The following is a 17,328-nucleotide window of genomic DNA, read 5'->3' as shown; positions in this document are numbered from 1 at the left end:
ATGGATACACAACAATGGATTTATAAAGAGGGGGAACGTGGGGGGGGCGGGTGGGGGTCGCTCTCTCTCTCCCTCGCTCTCTCTCTCTCTCCCCCCCCCCCCACCCCCCCAAATAAATAAACTTAAAACTTTTTTTTAACTTAAAAATTTAAAAAAAGATGGATACACTTTTTAAAATATAGTATTCCATTTGACTTGTCCGTATAGATACACCCAGATCTAGTTTAATGATTTTAACTGCTACATTGAATTACATTATAGAAATAAATCATAACTGATTTCCCATTCTGCTACTGAAAAGCATCTGAATTCTTTTAATCTAATTATAATTAACATCCACATGCCGGTTTCCTTTTGCATATGTGTAAGAATTTATCAGGGACACAAGAGTGATTCCCCCCACCCTCAGTTTATCTTATATTTTTGTAATCAGAACATTTCTTTAATCTCTTCACTCTATTGAACGAACTAAAGAGTTCACAGTTTGAGCCCCTCTTGCTTGTTTTTCGGTTCCATTTCTAGCACATAAAGATGTTTATCATATTTTTGATGAGGGCTATGTTTTTCCTTCCTAGGTTTTTATTACAGAAAGTAAAACATATATATAAATAGATATGATATAATGAACTCCCTTGCTCTCATCACCTGGCTTCAACAATTACCAATAATTACTATGACTCATCTTTGTTCATTTATCCTTCAAATTCATGGCCACTCTGATTATTCTGATGACTTGGCTTTTTAGTTTTCTCTTTTCATGTTTTATCTATTACTGCTACAGTTTTATAGTGGCAGAGAGTACATCAAAACACCAAATCAAAGTATTATCTTACCATCACAATCTACTTACTTTTGAAATGATTCTTTCGAAATCTAGCTTTATTCAAGAGCCGCTGATTTCAAGCTCCAATAATTACCATATTTTAACATTTATCCATACATAATAATACACGCAGCATGTCAGTCATGCTGGAAGTAGGAATACCAATCTGATCTTTGAAATTTATTTATGTTGCTATGTAATTTTTAAAGTGTCCATTTGTTTAATAAATATTAAGTGACTACTATATTTCAAGAATAATTTTGGGTGCAGGTACAGACAGCAGTGAACAATTAGAATAATGTCTCTATCTATAAATATTTGCATAAATATTCCTTTACTTGATCTTGTTTTTATGGTACAGTTACTAGTATCAACACCATCTCATGGATGACAAAACTTTGGTTTAGAATGATAACAGATGTACCTAGGGACATATAGCTAAGTAGTGGCTCATTAATGTACAAACAACAGAAAAGTATATTCCAGTAAAAGGAAAATTCTCTGCTATAGCTACTTAGTAGCACTGGCAAATATTCTCAAGAAAAGTTTTATCTTTTGAAAGTATATATGTCCTTTGTCAGAAAGGAATAGTTAAAAAAACTTCAGATAAAACTGAAGTATTTAAATTGGTTCCATAAACAAAAATAATCATCAAGTGAGATTTCAAAAATATTTACACACATGGGACTTCACTGGGTCTCTATCTTCTAAGACATTACATTTTAAAAGACAGCAGCAACTTCCAAATAAAATAAAAGTGGATATAAAAATATAATCTAAATCCAACAAACTGCCAAAACCACATACTTTTTGTGCAATGCAGAATAAGGTATACGTCAAGACAATGAAAAGACAAGCCATAGAATGAGAGAAAATATTTGCTAAAGGCATACCTGATGAGTACTGTTATCCAAAATATACAAAGAACTCTTAGAACTCAACAGTGAGAAAACAAACAACCCAATTAGAAAATGGGCCAAAACCTTAATAGACACCTTATCAAAGAAGATACAGATTGCAAATAAGCACATGAAACGATGTTCCACAACAAATGTCATCAGAAAAACGCAAAATAAAACAACAGTGAGATACCCCTAAATACCTATTAGAATGGTCAAAATCCAGAATGCCAAATACTGGCAAAGACATAGAACAATAGGAACTCTCATTCACCTCTGGTGGAACGCAAAATCGTAGAGCCACTTTGGGACAAAAAGTTTAGTGGTTTCTTACAAAACTAAAAATACTTTTTTTTTTTAATGTTTATTTTTGAAAGAGAGGGAGAGGGAGACAGAGTGCAAGTAGGGGAGGGACAGAGAGGGAGACACAGAATCTGAAGCAGGCTCCAGGCTCTGAGCTGTCAGCACAGAGCCTGACACAGGGCTTGAACTCACAAGCCATGAAATCAGGACCTGAGCTGAAGTCGGACACTCAACCGACTAAGCCACCCAGGTGCCCCGAAACTAAAAATACACTTACCATACAATTGTGCTACTTGGTATTTACCCAAAGGAGTTGAAAACTTATGTCCATACAAAAACCTGATGTGGATGTTTACAGCAGACTTAGATATAACTGACAAAACTTGAAACTAACCAAGATGTCCTTTAGTAGGTGAATGGATGTATAAACTGTGGTATATCCAGACAATGAAATATCACTCACCAAAAAGAAATGAGCTATCAAGCCATGAAAAGACCTAGAGGAAACTTAAATGTATATCACTGAGTGAAAGAAGTCAGTCTTAAAAGGTCCCATATTGTATGATTCCAACTATGACATTCTGGAAAATTCAAAAGTAGGGACACAGAAAAAGAGTAAGGTACAAAGTGGAATTAACAATGTTGATGATAACAATTCAGGTGACTTTGATGCATACACACACACACACACACACACACACACACACACACACACACAAGAACTACTGTAGCCATCTTAACTACTTACTTTTTGACTTTACCATAGTTTTCTTGACGGTAGTCCCCTTGCTGAATTAACTGTTTTGTGTCAGCTAATTCTAAGGCCAAACGTTGACATCTAATTTGAAGTTCAGAATAATTTCTTCGATCTTCCTCATAAGTCTGTAAATCAAAACAATAATAAAACATTTCAAGCTAAACATAGTTGACCAAATTCTTTTTTTTAAATATGAAATTTATTGTCAAATTGGTTTCCATACAACACCCAGTGTTCATCCCAACAGATGCCCTCCTCAATACCCATCACCCACCCTCCCCTCCCTCCCACCCCCCATCAACCCTCAGTTTGTTCTAAGTTTTTAAGAGTCTCTTATGTTTTGGCTTCCTCCCTCTCTAACCTCTTTTTTTAATTTTCCTTCCCCTCCCCCATGGTCTTCTGTTAAGTTTCTCAGGATCCACATAAGAGTGAAAACATACGGTATCTGTCTTTCTCTGTATGACTTATTTCACTTAGCATAACACTCTCTAGTTCCATCCACGTTGCTACAAAAGGCCATATTTCATTCTTTCTCATTGGCATGTAGTATTACATTGGGGTACAGGTGCCCCTATGCATCAGCACTCCTGTATCCCTTGGGTAAATTCCTAGCAGTGCTATTGCTGGGTCATGAGGTAGATCTATTTTTAATTTTTTGAGGAACCTCCACACTGTTTTCCAGAGCGGTTGCACCAGTTTGCATTCCCACCAACAGTGCAAGAGGGTTCCCGTTTCTCCACATGCTTGCCAGCATCTATAGTCTCCTGATGTGTTCATTTTAGCCACTCTGACTGGCGTGAGGTGATATCTGAGTGTGGTTTTGATTTGTATTTCCCTGATGAGGAGCGACACTGAGCATCTTTTCATGTGCCTTTTGGCCTTCCAGATGTCTTCTTTAGAGAAGTGTCTATTCACGTTTTCTGCCCATTTCTTCACTGGATTATTTGTTTTTTGGGTGTGGAGTTTGGTGAGCTCTTTATAGATTTTGGATACTAGCCTTTTGTCTGATATGTCATTTGCAAATATCTTTTCCCATTCTGTTGGTTGCCTTTTAGTGTTGTTGATTGTTTCCTTTGCAGTGCAGAAGCTTTTTATCTTCATGAGGTCCCAATAGTTCATTTTTGCTTTTAATTCCCTTGCCTTTGGGGATGTGTCAAGTAAGAAATTGCTGCGGCTGAGGTCAGAGGGGTTTATTTTTCCTGCTTTCTCCTCTAGGGTTTTGATAGTTTCCTGTCTCACATTCAGGTCTGTTATCCATTTTGAGTTTATTTTTGTGAAAGGTGTAAGAAAGTGCTCTAGTTTCATTCTTCTGCATGTTGCTGTCTAGTTCTCCCAGCACCATTTGTTAAAGAGACTGTCTTTTTTCCATTGGATATTCTTTCCTGCTTTGTCAAAGATTAGTTGGCCATACTTTTGTGGGTCTAATTCTGGGGTTTCTATTCTATTCCATTGGTCTATGTGTCTGTTTTTGTGCCAATACCATGCTGTCTTGATGATTACAGCTTTGTAGTAGAGGCTAAAGTCTGGATTGTGATGCCTCCCGCTTTAGTTGACCAAATTCTTTAATGAATTCTTCTGTTATGCTGTGAATGTCCTTGCAATTACAAAAAAAATTTCAGGGGCACCTGGGTGGCTCAGGCAGTTGAGCGTCCCACTTCAGCTCAGGTCATGATGTCACAGCTTTTGAGTTCGAGCCCTGCATCAGGCTCTGTGCAGATAGCTCAGAGCATGGAGCCTGCTTCAGATTCAGTCTCCCTTTCACTCTGCCCCTCCCCCGTTTGTGCTCTGTCTCTCAAAGATAAATAAACATTAAAAAAAAATTTAAAAAAATTTTTTTTCAATTCTTCTGTGTAGTATTTATTTCCCCTACTTGAAGACAAATTATCTTAAACTGACAGAGTAGGTTGTAAGTTTGTTTATTTAAAACTTGAGCTCTAGTTTTCATAGAAAAAAATAGGGCAACTGCTTTGGTTACTAGAATAACACATAAAATGACTACCAACGTTAAATGGCTGTTTTTTGTTTGAGTAACAATTAGATACTAAAGACCCAGAAACAAATAAAACACAGCTGCTGTTCTTGAGGAGCTCACAACTTAGAGATGAAGAGACACCTGAAGATCCAGTATCTACAATGAAAAATAGTTACTGAAGAGATTAGTCATGCAGTTTCAGTGGTGGTATTCAGCAAAAGAAGGAATTTTGTGGCACTTGGAAAGTTCTTCTGTGTCAATCTTCCTTTCACCCACCAGACCGCTATAGGAGAGCGGTTATTAGAAGGGAACATCGTCAAAAACCACAGCCTAGCCTGGCTTACCACAAACCTCCTATCTCATCATTTCTCATATTCACCTATCACCCTCCAACCCTAATGAAGAGCTGAAGTTTGTAACATAGCATGCTTCCTCTAACCTGTTCTCACTGCCTAAATAGCTGCATATTATCTGAACTTTTATTTGTCACCTCCAGAGCACCAACTGCACTGTAGCATCAGATTAGTTTTCTATGTACCTCACCAGAGCATAAATATCTTAAGGGCAGGGCTTTGTCTTATTCACCACTGGATCGCCATCACTTTACAAGGCATTTAGTATTCAGGAAAAATCAAATGAATGCTTTTGAATAAATTAGGAAATAAATGAACATGGAAATGAGAGGAAAAACAAAACACAGAGACAGAGTTCCTCCTTATTTCTGCCCTTTGAACTTATCAGATCTTGCCAGCGACTGTCAACTCCACCCCCAGAACCTGTCATGATTAATGCATCCTGTTCCAAGTCATTCTTTAGTAGCAGACCAGGTAAGCGTGGCCACATTCATTCCACAAATACTGACTGAATTATTTCTATATGACTATTCCTAGATGAGGCTCTGTACACACAAAGATGAGTAAGATCCTCTGCTTTTGTCCTTTTCAAACTATTAAACATCACTTTGAAATGTTAGCTCCCAAATTTCTATCCAAGGGCTGTCTGAGAAATGCATTATGGAAAAACTATCATGGTGTGCGTTTTGTTTTGGTATAATATTATGTTCTTATACTGAGAAGCTCCTCCTAAGACTGGAATGTTACTATAGTATTTATGATAGGATCATAACTGAAGATACTCTATCATATCCCCTACGGATTATCACATACATCATTTTAGGCCTAAGTCCCAGAAGATACTTTAGTTCCCCTGAAGAATGCTTTATCCTTCTAAATGCTATTAATCATGTAGCTGCTGTGGAACAGTGTATACTATGACAGTTGGGAAGGCAAGCTCCAGAATTCACATGTCTAGAACCGAATTACCTGCAGTTAAGACTTTGGGCAGGTTTACCTCTCATATTCAGAGTCCTCATCTACCTCACAGAGTGTTGACTATATCAAGTAATACATCTATAGTGCTTACAAAAGTGGCTAAAAATAGTATATAATCATTAACTATAAATTAATATAGTACTTCAATTTTACTTTGGCTTCTAGAGAGATTCGAGCCAAATTGATAGCTCAACTTTAAAAACTGCACAAAGACCAAACAGAATCCTGGAGGAATATGAACATTTAAAGGGTGGCCAGAGGACAAAGAGCAGAAGGCAACTGAGGGAGTCTTCACAGAAATAAAGGGTATTACATGCTATGACTGTGTACAACTTCCAGGTGAAGGCTAACGAGAATAGAAAAGATTACTTTGTATCATCCCTATACATCCTTCCCTGTTTTGAACTCAGCATCAACTTATTTGGGAAGACTCAAGCCCCAAATCTGAGTTTGATGTTTGTCTTACATTTTTCCATAGCACCTGGTTCTTTCTGTCAGAAACCCTATCATATGTGCTATGAGCAGCCATTACTTGCCTTCTACATCATAAGAAAAAATTTAAGGAGGTTTTCCATAATCCTAGTACCTAGTACTCTGCCTATTATACTAAAGTTTGCAGTTAATGCCTGCGGAAAGGAGCAAAAGAGGACATTGAAGTGACTAAAGCAAAAGTAGTAAACAATATTTTCAAACATAAAGGGGCACACATAAAATTTCCAGTCATCAAACCCTAAGAGAGAATTTCCATGTTACAGTAAACCAGTTAACAGTGTCTCAATTTCCTTTTATAATAAAGAAAAAAAAGTTATATGGGGAAAATAAGAACAGTCCAAGTCATTGAGAAGATTTAAACTGTTTGACAGGTTTCTACATATCTAAAATGGAACTGATTTTGACTGCCAGGATTAATGTTATCTTTTTCCTCTTCTATATTATTCATATGAGGAAATAATAGAAGGCTATCTCCAGACTGAAAAAAGTAAATGTTATTGTAATTGCATGTTTTCTTCTCTTTCCTATAACCCTCATCCTTCCTCACACCCACCTAAGACGTGGGTTTCCTTGAAGACCTGCTTTATCTCTGTACACCAAGTAACCTTTACATAGTAGTTATACTAGAAATGTTCTCAAAAGGAACTAATGTTGAAATATAAATGGACCATGTATCACTAGCATTTAAAACAGTTTCAGATGTAGAAAAAATGACTTTAAAAGTTAAGTATTTAATACATTATCAGTTTTCCAAGTGAAATTACAGAATACTATCATAAATCTGCAAATAAAACACACCTTCTGAAACAATAATATCTATGCAACATATATGCGGAATTTTGAGACAGCACAAAAGGAGCTTTTATTCTTGATTTGGTGGTGGATGTATTCATTTTGTAAAAATTCAATTAAGACTTTTTTTTATGTAGGTTACACACATTTAAAAAGTGAAACAGGGGCACTTGGGTGGCTCAGTCAGTTGAGTGTCTGACTTCAGCTCAGGTTATGATCTCACGGTTCGTTGGTTCAAGCCCCACATTGGGCTCTGTGCTGACAGCTCAGAGCCTGGAGCCTGCTTCAGATTCTCCCTCTCTGTCTCTGTCCCTCCTCATACTCTGTCTCTATTTCTCTCTCTCTCTCTCTCTCTCTCTCAAAAATAAGTAAACATTAAAACAATTTTTTTTTAGGTGAAATAAGAGGCTTCAAACAGGAAAATGTTAACTGGGGAGAAGTTCTTCAAGGATGCCTGAAAAATAGGAATGGAAAGCATGAGATGTGATAATCACATCAAAGTGGAATGAGCAGGATGAAAGTGGGTAGTGAAGAGACTCACTTTTTTTTTTTTAATTTTTATTTTTGAGACTCACTTTTTTTACTCTATGTATCTCTCTACAGTTTGTTTGACATTAGAAACTGAAAATGTTGTATTATATAATGTTTTGACAAATTTATCAACTATTAGAACTTTCAAATTTATAATGAGATACCCTTTCTTTCCAAAAACAACAGCTAAGCATTTTATTATTTTTTTATTTTTTATTTTTTTTTAATGTTTATTTATTTTTGAGAGAGAGAGAGAGAGAGAGACAGAGGATGAGCGGGGGAGGGGCAGAGAGAGAGGAAGACACAGAATCCGAAGCAGGCTCTAGGCTCTGAGCTGTCAGCACAGAGCCCGACGCGGAGCTCAAACTCACAGACTGTGAGATCATGACCTGAGCCGAAGTTGGACGCTCAACCGACTGAGCCACCTAGGCGCCCCAAGCATTTTATTATTTTTTTAATGTTTATTTATTTTTGAGAGACAGAGAGAGAGCGAGCACGAGTTGGGGAGGAGCAGAGAGAGACACACACACAGAATCCAAAGCAGGCTCCAGGCTCTGGGCTGTCAGCACAGAGTCCTATGCAGGGCTCAAACTCACGAACTGTGAGATCATGACCGAAATTGGACGCTTAACTGACTGAGCCACCCAGGTGTCCCACAGCAGCTAAGCATTTTAGATTTACAGAATTTCAGAGATGAAAGATAGCCTGGAGATAATCTACTACAATCTTATTTTCAAGATAAGAACATTAAAGCCAAAAGCGGTTAGAAGATGTGTCCAGGATTCCAGGGCTAGGAGAGGCTGAACTAGAATCTATGTTCTCAAATTCATACATACTTCATGCTTTTAATTTCAAGTTTCTGGTTTTTGAAGAATCAATTCTCTAGAAACTATAAAACCATTGTTGGAAGTTAATATTATTATTTACTGTTCAAATCCAGGGTGTTGAAAGCACTTTAATTGCAAATTTTATGGGTTCAAATATGGCATATGCATAAATCAGTTAATTTTGGACTCCCTTCCTTTAAAACAATTATTACACTCATTTCTTAAATATATAATAAGAACCATTTGACAAAATAACATCAAATCTAAATGTTTTCTAGAAAAAGTTAAAAAGATTCAAAGATGCAATTAAATAGGCACATTTTAAACAGTCAAGCTGCTATGTAAACCAAAAGGCAATTACTTTAGGTATAATGAATTTCTAAGCCATCATTTAAATCTTTTGTCTTTCACACCACTTAAACTGAGAAGAGAGTGGTAACCTATGTGTCAAAATAAATCTTTAATAAATGAGGTGATCTCCTGCCTGTGGGGAGATAGGGCAGTTAAGGAAATTGGAAAGGTGATATGGTGACATTTACCTTAAGGTCAATGGTTCAAATCAGAAGCCGTTTACGCTGGATAGCAGTTTAATGAATGAGAAGAAATGGTATGGTTAGCCATTCTGGGAAAATGAGAATTCATTCCTCAGAATTCTCACAAGTTTCACATTATCTATAATATACTCCAAGCAACTAAATATGGAAAAGAACAAGAAACCTAGTTAACCTTTGACTGCTATAGACTGACCTTTAAGTAAGTGTCTGTTTTGTGGCCAGAGACTACTATTTGTTGTTGCTATGATCCTCAAGAAATATATTATTTACACATTTTTTTTACTCCTTCTAAAGTCTTAAAAAAGACAAAACTGAAGTATTAAAAGTCTACCGTGGGTTAAAAAGAAAACAAGAAGATTTAATGATTTTTTTTGTTTTACATGATAATATATGATATTTTTAAATAAATGATAATAAATTATAATTTTTAATAATATCTATTTCAGCCAGTAAATGTGAATTCAAACATGAAAGCTTAAGCTTTTCTAAGGGAAAAATTAAAAAATTTAGAGGAATGACAAAAGGTAACTTCAAGTGTGGTGGAGGTTAGATTGGGATAAAGAGATATGGGTTCAAATCTGTCTGCACTGGACTTTTCTAGCGAGTCAGCTTCTCTGAATCTTAACTGCTGCCTCCACAGAGTGAGTACACTAACTCATTTAGTGGTTCATTAATTTTCATGTGCCTACTACCGTAGGACACGTTATATTTACTATTACTCCCAACTAGTTCATGGATCTAGCAGAACTCTCCACTGCGGAACAATATGTTGTGTTGGGAAGCAATTTTTATAGCTTACATTTTATTCAGCAAACTACTGAAAGAAATTTGAGATACTGTTTTTTTCAGTAGGTATTGACCCAAATATGATTGAATCAAACAAATTTAAATCCTAACATTTTAAATGAGACCAATTTGCTAAATTATCTTTCAAATCTCACTGATTATTCCAAGAATGTAAGTATATCAATTTAAGAAAGTATGGCTTTCAATGCCTTTCAAGGGATTTACATAAGCATTAAAAGTATGAACGCAGTACAAAATGATCAAGATCATACCTTGCTATGAGATCAGACAATGCTATGAAACTCAAAATCAACAACAAAAAATTTGGAAAGACCATAAATACTTGGAGATTAAAGAACATCCTACTGAAGAATGAGTGGGTTAGCCAAGAAATTAAAGAGGAAATTAAAAAGTAAATGGAACCCAATGAAAATGAAAACACGACAGCCCAAAACCTCTGGGATGTAGCAAAGGTGTGAAGTATAAGAGGGAAGTAAAATATAGCAATCCAGGTCTTCCTAAAGAAGGAGTCTCAAATCTCAAATACACAACCTAACCTTAACACCTAAAAGAGCTGGAAAAAGAACAGCAAATAAAGACCAAAACCAGCAGAAGAAGGGAAATAATAAAGATTAGAGCAGAAATCAATGATATTGAAATTTAAAAAAAGTCAATAGAACAGGAGCTAGTTCTTTGAAAAAATTAACAAAATTGATGAACCCTTAGCTAGACTCTTCAAAAAGAAAAAGGACTCAAATAAATAAAGTCATGATAAAAGAGGAGAAATCACAACCAACACCACAGAAATACAAACAATAGTAAGATAATATTATGAGCAATTATATGCCAACAAATCAGGCAATATGGAAGAAATGGACAAATTCCTAGAAACATATAAACTACCAAAACTGAAACAGGAAGAAATAGAAAACCTGACCAGACCTATAACCAGTAAAGAAGTTGAATCAGTAATCAAATATCTTCCAAAAAAACAAGAGTCCAAGACTGGATGGCTTTCCAGGGGAACTCTACCGAATATTTAAAGAAGAGTTAAAACCTATTCTTTTGAAGCTCTTCAAAAAACAGAAATGAAAGGAAAACTTCCAAACTCATTCTATAAGGCCAGCATTACTTGATTCCAAAACCAGACAAAGACCCCACTAAAGAGGAGAACTACAGACCAATTTCCCTGGTGAACACGGTTGCAAAAATTCTCAACAAAATACTAGCAAACTGGATCCAATGGTACATTAAAAGAATTATTTACCATGATCAAGTGGGATTTGTTCCTGGGATGCAGTGCTTGTTCGATATCTGCAAATCAATCAGTGTGATACATCCATCACATTAATAAAAGAAAGGATAAGAACCACATGATCCTCTAATATGCAGAGAAAGCATTTGACAAAATACAGCATCCTTTCTTGACAAAAATCTTCAAGAAAGTAGGGATAGAAGGATCACACCTCAAGATCATAAAAGCCCTATATGAAAGACCCACTGCTAATATCATCCTCAATGGGGAAAAACTGAGGGCTTTCCCCCTAAGGCCAGGTACACGACAAGGATGTCCACTCTCACCACTGTTATTCAGTATAGTGTTGTAAGTCCTAGCCTCAGCAATCAGACAACACAAAGAAATAAAAGGCATTCAAGTCGGCAAGGAGAAGTCAAACTTCCACTCTTTGTAGACGACAAGGAGAAGTCAAACTTCCACTCTTTGCAGGCGACACGATACTCTATGTGGAAAACCCAAAAGACTCCACCAAAAAACTGCTAGAACTGATCCATAAATTCAGCAAAGTCGCAGGATATAAAATCTAATAGTTTTTTTTTTTTAATGTTTATTTTAGTTTTGAGAGAGCCAGGGAGGGAGAGAGAGGATGTGAGTGTGTGCATGAATAGTGGAAAGGCAGAGAGCAGGGGTGAGAGAATCCCAAGCAGGCTTTGCGATTAGCTTGGAGCCCGATGAGCAGCTCAATCCCACAACTGTGAGATCACGACCGGAGCGGAATCAAGAGTCAGACACTTAATTGACCGAGCTACCCAGGTGCCCTATTTTTATAATTTTTTATCTTTCTTCCCTCTTTGCCCTACATCCCACGTAACTTGTGTTTTTCTCTATTTTCCTTCATATACTTCTCCATGAGTTCATATACTCGTGTGGACGCTCAGAGGAAGGAGGCGTTGCTGGTTATTAGTTTCCTGATAAAAAAAAAAAAAAAGAAGTGGGGCACCTGGATGGCTCAGTCAGTTAAGTATCTGTCCAACCAGACTCTTGATTTTTGCCTCTGGTCATAATCTCACAGATGGTTGGAGAGATCAAGTCCTGATCCACACCCCCATCGGGCTCTGCCCCCATCTGGCTCTGCATTGACAGCACAGAGACTGCTTGGGGTTCTCTCTCTCTCTCTCTCTCTCTCTCTCTCTGCCCCTCCACCACTTGCTCTCCCTCTACCAAATCAATAAATAAAGCTTAAAAAAAAGGTGCTGAATATTTTGTATCCAGGTTTACTCATTTAGCAATTTACCTTGTGAAAATCCTAAATTAACTGATATTCTCCAGTTCATTCTACAAATTCCTGCACAATATTCTATGGTATAGCCTGTACCATGGTTTTTGTAACCATTTCCTTGCTATTGTATTCATGGGCATTTATTTTGTTTCCAGTCCCTCCTTTCCCCTTTCAGCGCTTGTTGCCAGAAACAGTGCTGCAATAAATCTCCTTATACAAATATCCTTTTGCACTAGTACTTCACCCTGTGGGACCCAGTCTCAGTAGTGAGGTTACTATGTTGAAGGATGCTCACGTTCCATTTTAACTGATAGTGCTAGATTTCTTTCCAAAGAATGCATGTAGCAGTTCACTTTTCCACCAGCAACATGTTTATCTTTTTCCTTTAGAAAAAGGTACACATATTTATTAGGTCTTTTACATTTTTGCCCACCTGAGTTCTCACTGATACTTTAATTTTATTTCCCCCAATGCTACCTAGTTCGAGAATCTGGCTATTTGAATTTGCATTTTGTGAAATGCCTATTCATAGTCTTTGCCTGTGTTCCTTTGGGCTTGTCTTTTTTCTATTAATTTATAAGAGCTTCAAATAATGCTAGTATTAACTTTTCATCATCTTCATTCCAATTTTTCCCCAAATGCATACTTTAAACATTAAACTTTGCCTATGCTTTATTATTATTATTATTTTTTGTCTTATTCTTTTAAAGCTTTTTTGTTTCCTTGTCTTGGCTGAGATTACCCCAACCTCTAGGACAGCACTGTCCAACAAACTCTTCTTCAATGAAAAAAATGTTCTGTGTCTGTACCATCCACTATGGTACTCACTAACCACTTGTAACTAGTAAGTCTGAGGAAATGAATTTTAATTAACTTAAATTGAAATAGTCACTTGTGGCTCTGACTACTACACTGGACAAGTGACTTCCAGAACTTAGCTACTCATACAAAGTTCAGTCCACTAACTGGCATTGGACAATGAGCACTAGTAACATCTGTGAACATGCTAACTGTGAAACAGTCTTAGGCCTTATCCCAGAACTATTATATCATTTTCATTTTAACAAGATCCCCAGGTGATTTGTATTTACATTAGAGTTTAAGAAGCACTGTTAATATTCACTTAAATTAGGGATTCTTAATACTTTCTTGTGCCATGGACTCCACTGGCATTCTAGTGATGCCTGTGAACCCTTTCTTTTTTAAAAAAAAATTTTAATGTTTATTTTTGACAGAGAGAGAGAGAGAGAGAGAGAGAGAGAGAGAGAGAGAGAGAATGATTGGGCGAAGGGCAGAAAGAGAGGGAGACACAGAATCTGAAACAGGCTCCAGGCTCCAAGCTGTCAGCACAGAGCCCAATGTGGGGCTCAAACTCACAGACCGGGAGATCGTGACCTGAGCCGAAGTCAGATGCTCAACCGACTGAGCCACCTAGGCGCCCCCCATGAACCCTTTCTGAGACTGTTTCTAAAAGCAAAAATTAAAATTTACAGAATTATGAAGGAAACAAATCATACTGAAATAAAACTATCAAAGTATTTTTAAGAGTTATGTAATATGTCCTGGGGCGCCTGGGTGGCTTAGTTGGTTGAGCACCCGACTCTTGATTTCAGCTCAGGTCATGAGCTCACTGTTGTGGATCAAGCCTGGCATTGGGCTCTGTGCTGAGTGTGGAGCCTGCTTAAGATTCTCTCTCTCTCTCTCTCTCTCTCTCTCTCTCTCTCCCTCCCTCCCTCCCTCCCTCCCTCCCTCCCTCCCCTCTCTCCCATTTGCTCTCTCACTCTAAAAATAAATACATAAAATAAAAATAAAAATTGCTCATCTAAAAAAAGTTATGTCTTTCTTTATGAATGCATTAAAGGTAAACTCGGCGAGGGGCCTAGTAACTACAGTAATATTGAAGTAGTGATGAGCACAACTCAATTTAAAGATTTCTGCAATAACTAATATTGTGATGAAAATATGTGATTTCTAATGTTGACAGAGTGTCATAGGTAGCGGCAGTCCTACTGTGGTTTTTGCTTTTATCTGTTATTGAATTAAGAGCTAACTTTTAGTTAGAAGTGAAAATAATTTTTCCATACCACCTGAAGGCATGTGGACCCGAAGAATCTGTGTTATTGTTCAAGTAATGGCCTAGATTTTCTTCTAAAAATTTTAATTCAATGGGAATTAATATTGGTGAATGGTATAAAATGTGAGGACACCTTTTTTTTTCCCCTTAAACAGATGAATATCCAGTTATGCTAGGACCCTTACTCTAAATAACCATTCTTCTTCAACTGAATTAAACTACCACTGTTGTGGAATATAATTAGATCTACTTCTGTATTCAGTTCCACTAACGTTTGTTTGTTTCTATGCCAGTATCACATTTAGTTTATATATTAATTTTGAAGTATATAGTGGGATCTTGGTTGGACTAGTACCTCAACTTTCCCCACCTCTCATCTTTTTTTTTTTCACATTTTTCTTACCAATTCTGAGACACTTATTTTTTCGTATAGACTAATTTATCCAATCCCAATCCTTGTACAACACTTCTCCTCTCTACCAAAAAAGTAAAAAACAGAGGCACCTGGGTGGCTCAGTCAGTTAAGCTTCTGACTCTTGGTTTTGGCTCAAGTCATGATCTCACAGTTCATGGGATCGAGCCCACGCAAAGCCTGTTTGGAATTCTCTCCCTCTCTCTCTCTGCCCCTCACCTACTTGCAGTCTCTTTCTCTCTCAAACTTTATAAAAATTAAACAAAATAAAAAACAAAACACAAGAAAAGTATTGGGATATAAACTAATTGCATCTGATTAATATATTAATAAGAAAAAAGTAATAATTTTATGATCTTAGTCTCCCTCCTAAAATATGGTGCTTCCAAATTCAACACTAAGATTTTACAGTTTTCTTCATAGAAGTCCATTACCTTCCTTACAAAATGAAATATTTTTCTCCTGTGCCCCTCTATAGCAGTTATTGAGCAGTTATTTCTCTAAGCCTAGAGAAAGACTGATTATATATTAATCTTGTATTCAGTCACAATATCAAATTTTTGCATTAATTTCAGCTGTTTTTCAAACATAACACAGAACAAATTTTAAAATCTCTTTTCAAATTTATATATGGATAGTTTTTTCTTCTTAGTGCATCTGCTAAGGCCCTCCAAGACCATGTTAGTTAATAATGAGCAACCCAATCTGTGTTTGGTTACTGATTTTAACAGAAGAAGGTTTTATTGTTTTGCCATTTAGGATAAATATTTTTTGTTAACATTTTGTTTGTAAATATTTAAGTGTCTTTAATAGGAATAGTTGCTAGATTTTAATTTATCATCTTTTATCATCTACTTATACAATCATATGATTGGTTTTTCTCCTTCAACTTGCTAATGTAATAGATTATCCCTTCTATCCTAGAATATACTTTAATCATCAAGTATTATTCTCTCAATACAATGCTAGAATTCATTTTATTTAGAACTTTTGCATGTGTAGTAATAAGTAAAACTGGCCTATAGATTTGTTCTGTTTTGTTTTTGCACCATCTTTCTCCGAGCTTTCCATCTTTTTCAATAGTTTGGTGTAGTTTAATTAACTGGAATCAGCTCTCCTTGTGGAAATTAGCTGTGAACCTATCTGGGTAATCCATCTGTGAACCTAGTAATTTCATCAGTAATGCATCTTTACTCACTTTCTAATGCCTCTATAGTGATTGCTCAAGTTCTCCACTTCTGTTGATTTTAGTCATCTATATTTTGTTGGGACATTTCACTTTTCTTTCAGTTTTCAAGCTTATTACCACAGAGCTATATTTTCTTAACATACAATCATTCTGTACTCCTTGTTTTTGTTTCTTTCTTAAAATGACTACTGCATGTCTTTATTTTTCATCTTTCTCTTTAACAGTAAAGGCATTTTAAAGCTCTAGATTTTCCTCTGGCACAGCTTTAAATGTCTCAAGGATTTTGATGTAAAATGTTCTCATTTTCATTGTTTTCTTGTTTTACTTTCTCTTTGATCTAGAAGATATGCTGAACTTCTCAGTAAGTTTATTCCCCCCCACCTTTTAATTATCTCTAGTTTTACTAAATTATGATTTTTAACAGGAACTATAAAATCTGTACTTAAAATGTGGTCAAGTTTATACCTGATAGTTTTGTAAACTTCCTAGTGACAAAAAAAATTCTGATTCGAGACCACTGAGCTTTGTATATAGCAACTAAATCAAAATTATTGGCTGAATTAATTCTTCTAGTCCTTACTTTTTTTAATCTATTAAATCAATCTACTTCTGAAGAAAGTACATTATAAAGTTTCCAAGCATTATTACTTCATTAAGTTGTTTTTCTAAAATTTTTTTCTTTATAATTACTGTCATTCGATATGCAGAAGTTGATGACTATAAAAATCATCTTTTATTATTTTTTGTTAATGTTTTGTAGTTTTTATCTTAAATTATACCTTATCTGATATTAACATTACATTCCTGTTGTCTTTTTTCATAATTGTTAGCCCATCCCTTTATTTTTCAATCTTTATCAATATAAATTAAGCATTTTCTCAAGATAAATAAAACTGTGTTTAGTTTTAAAGGTCAACATAAAAGTCTCTATTTCAATAGAATACTTTAGTCTATTCTTCAGCTTTCTGGAGGCAAGGGAGATTGTATTCATCTTATTTGGGGTTGGGTAGGGAGGAATTCATAGATTTTTACAGACTAACGTCTGCCAACAATTTTCCTGATCTTGCTTA

At 36.0% G+C, this 17,328-nt stretch overlaps 1 protein-coding gene across 5 annotated transcripts in view; it reads right to left on the bottom strand.

Annotated features, from left to right (window-relative positions):
* Positions 1-17,328, bottom strand: part of PIBF1 (progesterone immunomodulatory binding factor 1) — a 201,543-nt gene that overhangs the window by 160,580 nt on the left and 23,635 nt on the right. For all 5 annotated transcript variants that reach the window (XR_007461128.1, XM_049647059.1, XM_049647060.1 and 2 more), the window contains exon 6: positions 2,774-2,907. Coding sequence is in view for 4 of the 5 variants with exons in the window: in XM_049647059.1 (XP_049503016.1) it covers positions 2,774-2,907 (134 nt within the window). In the remaining variant the exon portion in view is untranslated. The remainder of the gene's footprint in view (positions 1-2,773; positions 2,908-17,328) is intronic.

Source organism: Panthera uncia (assembly GCF_023721935.1).
Source record: "Panthera uncia isolate 11264 chromosome A1 unlocalized genomic scaffold, Puncia_PCG_1.0 HiC_scaffold_16, whole genome shotgun sequence".
Lineage (NCBI taxonomy): Eukaryota > Metazoa > Chordata > Mammalia > Carnivora > Felidae > Panthera > Panthera uncia.
This window is presented reverse-complemented; position numbering and strand designations above follow the sequence as displayed.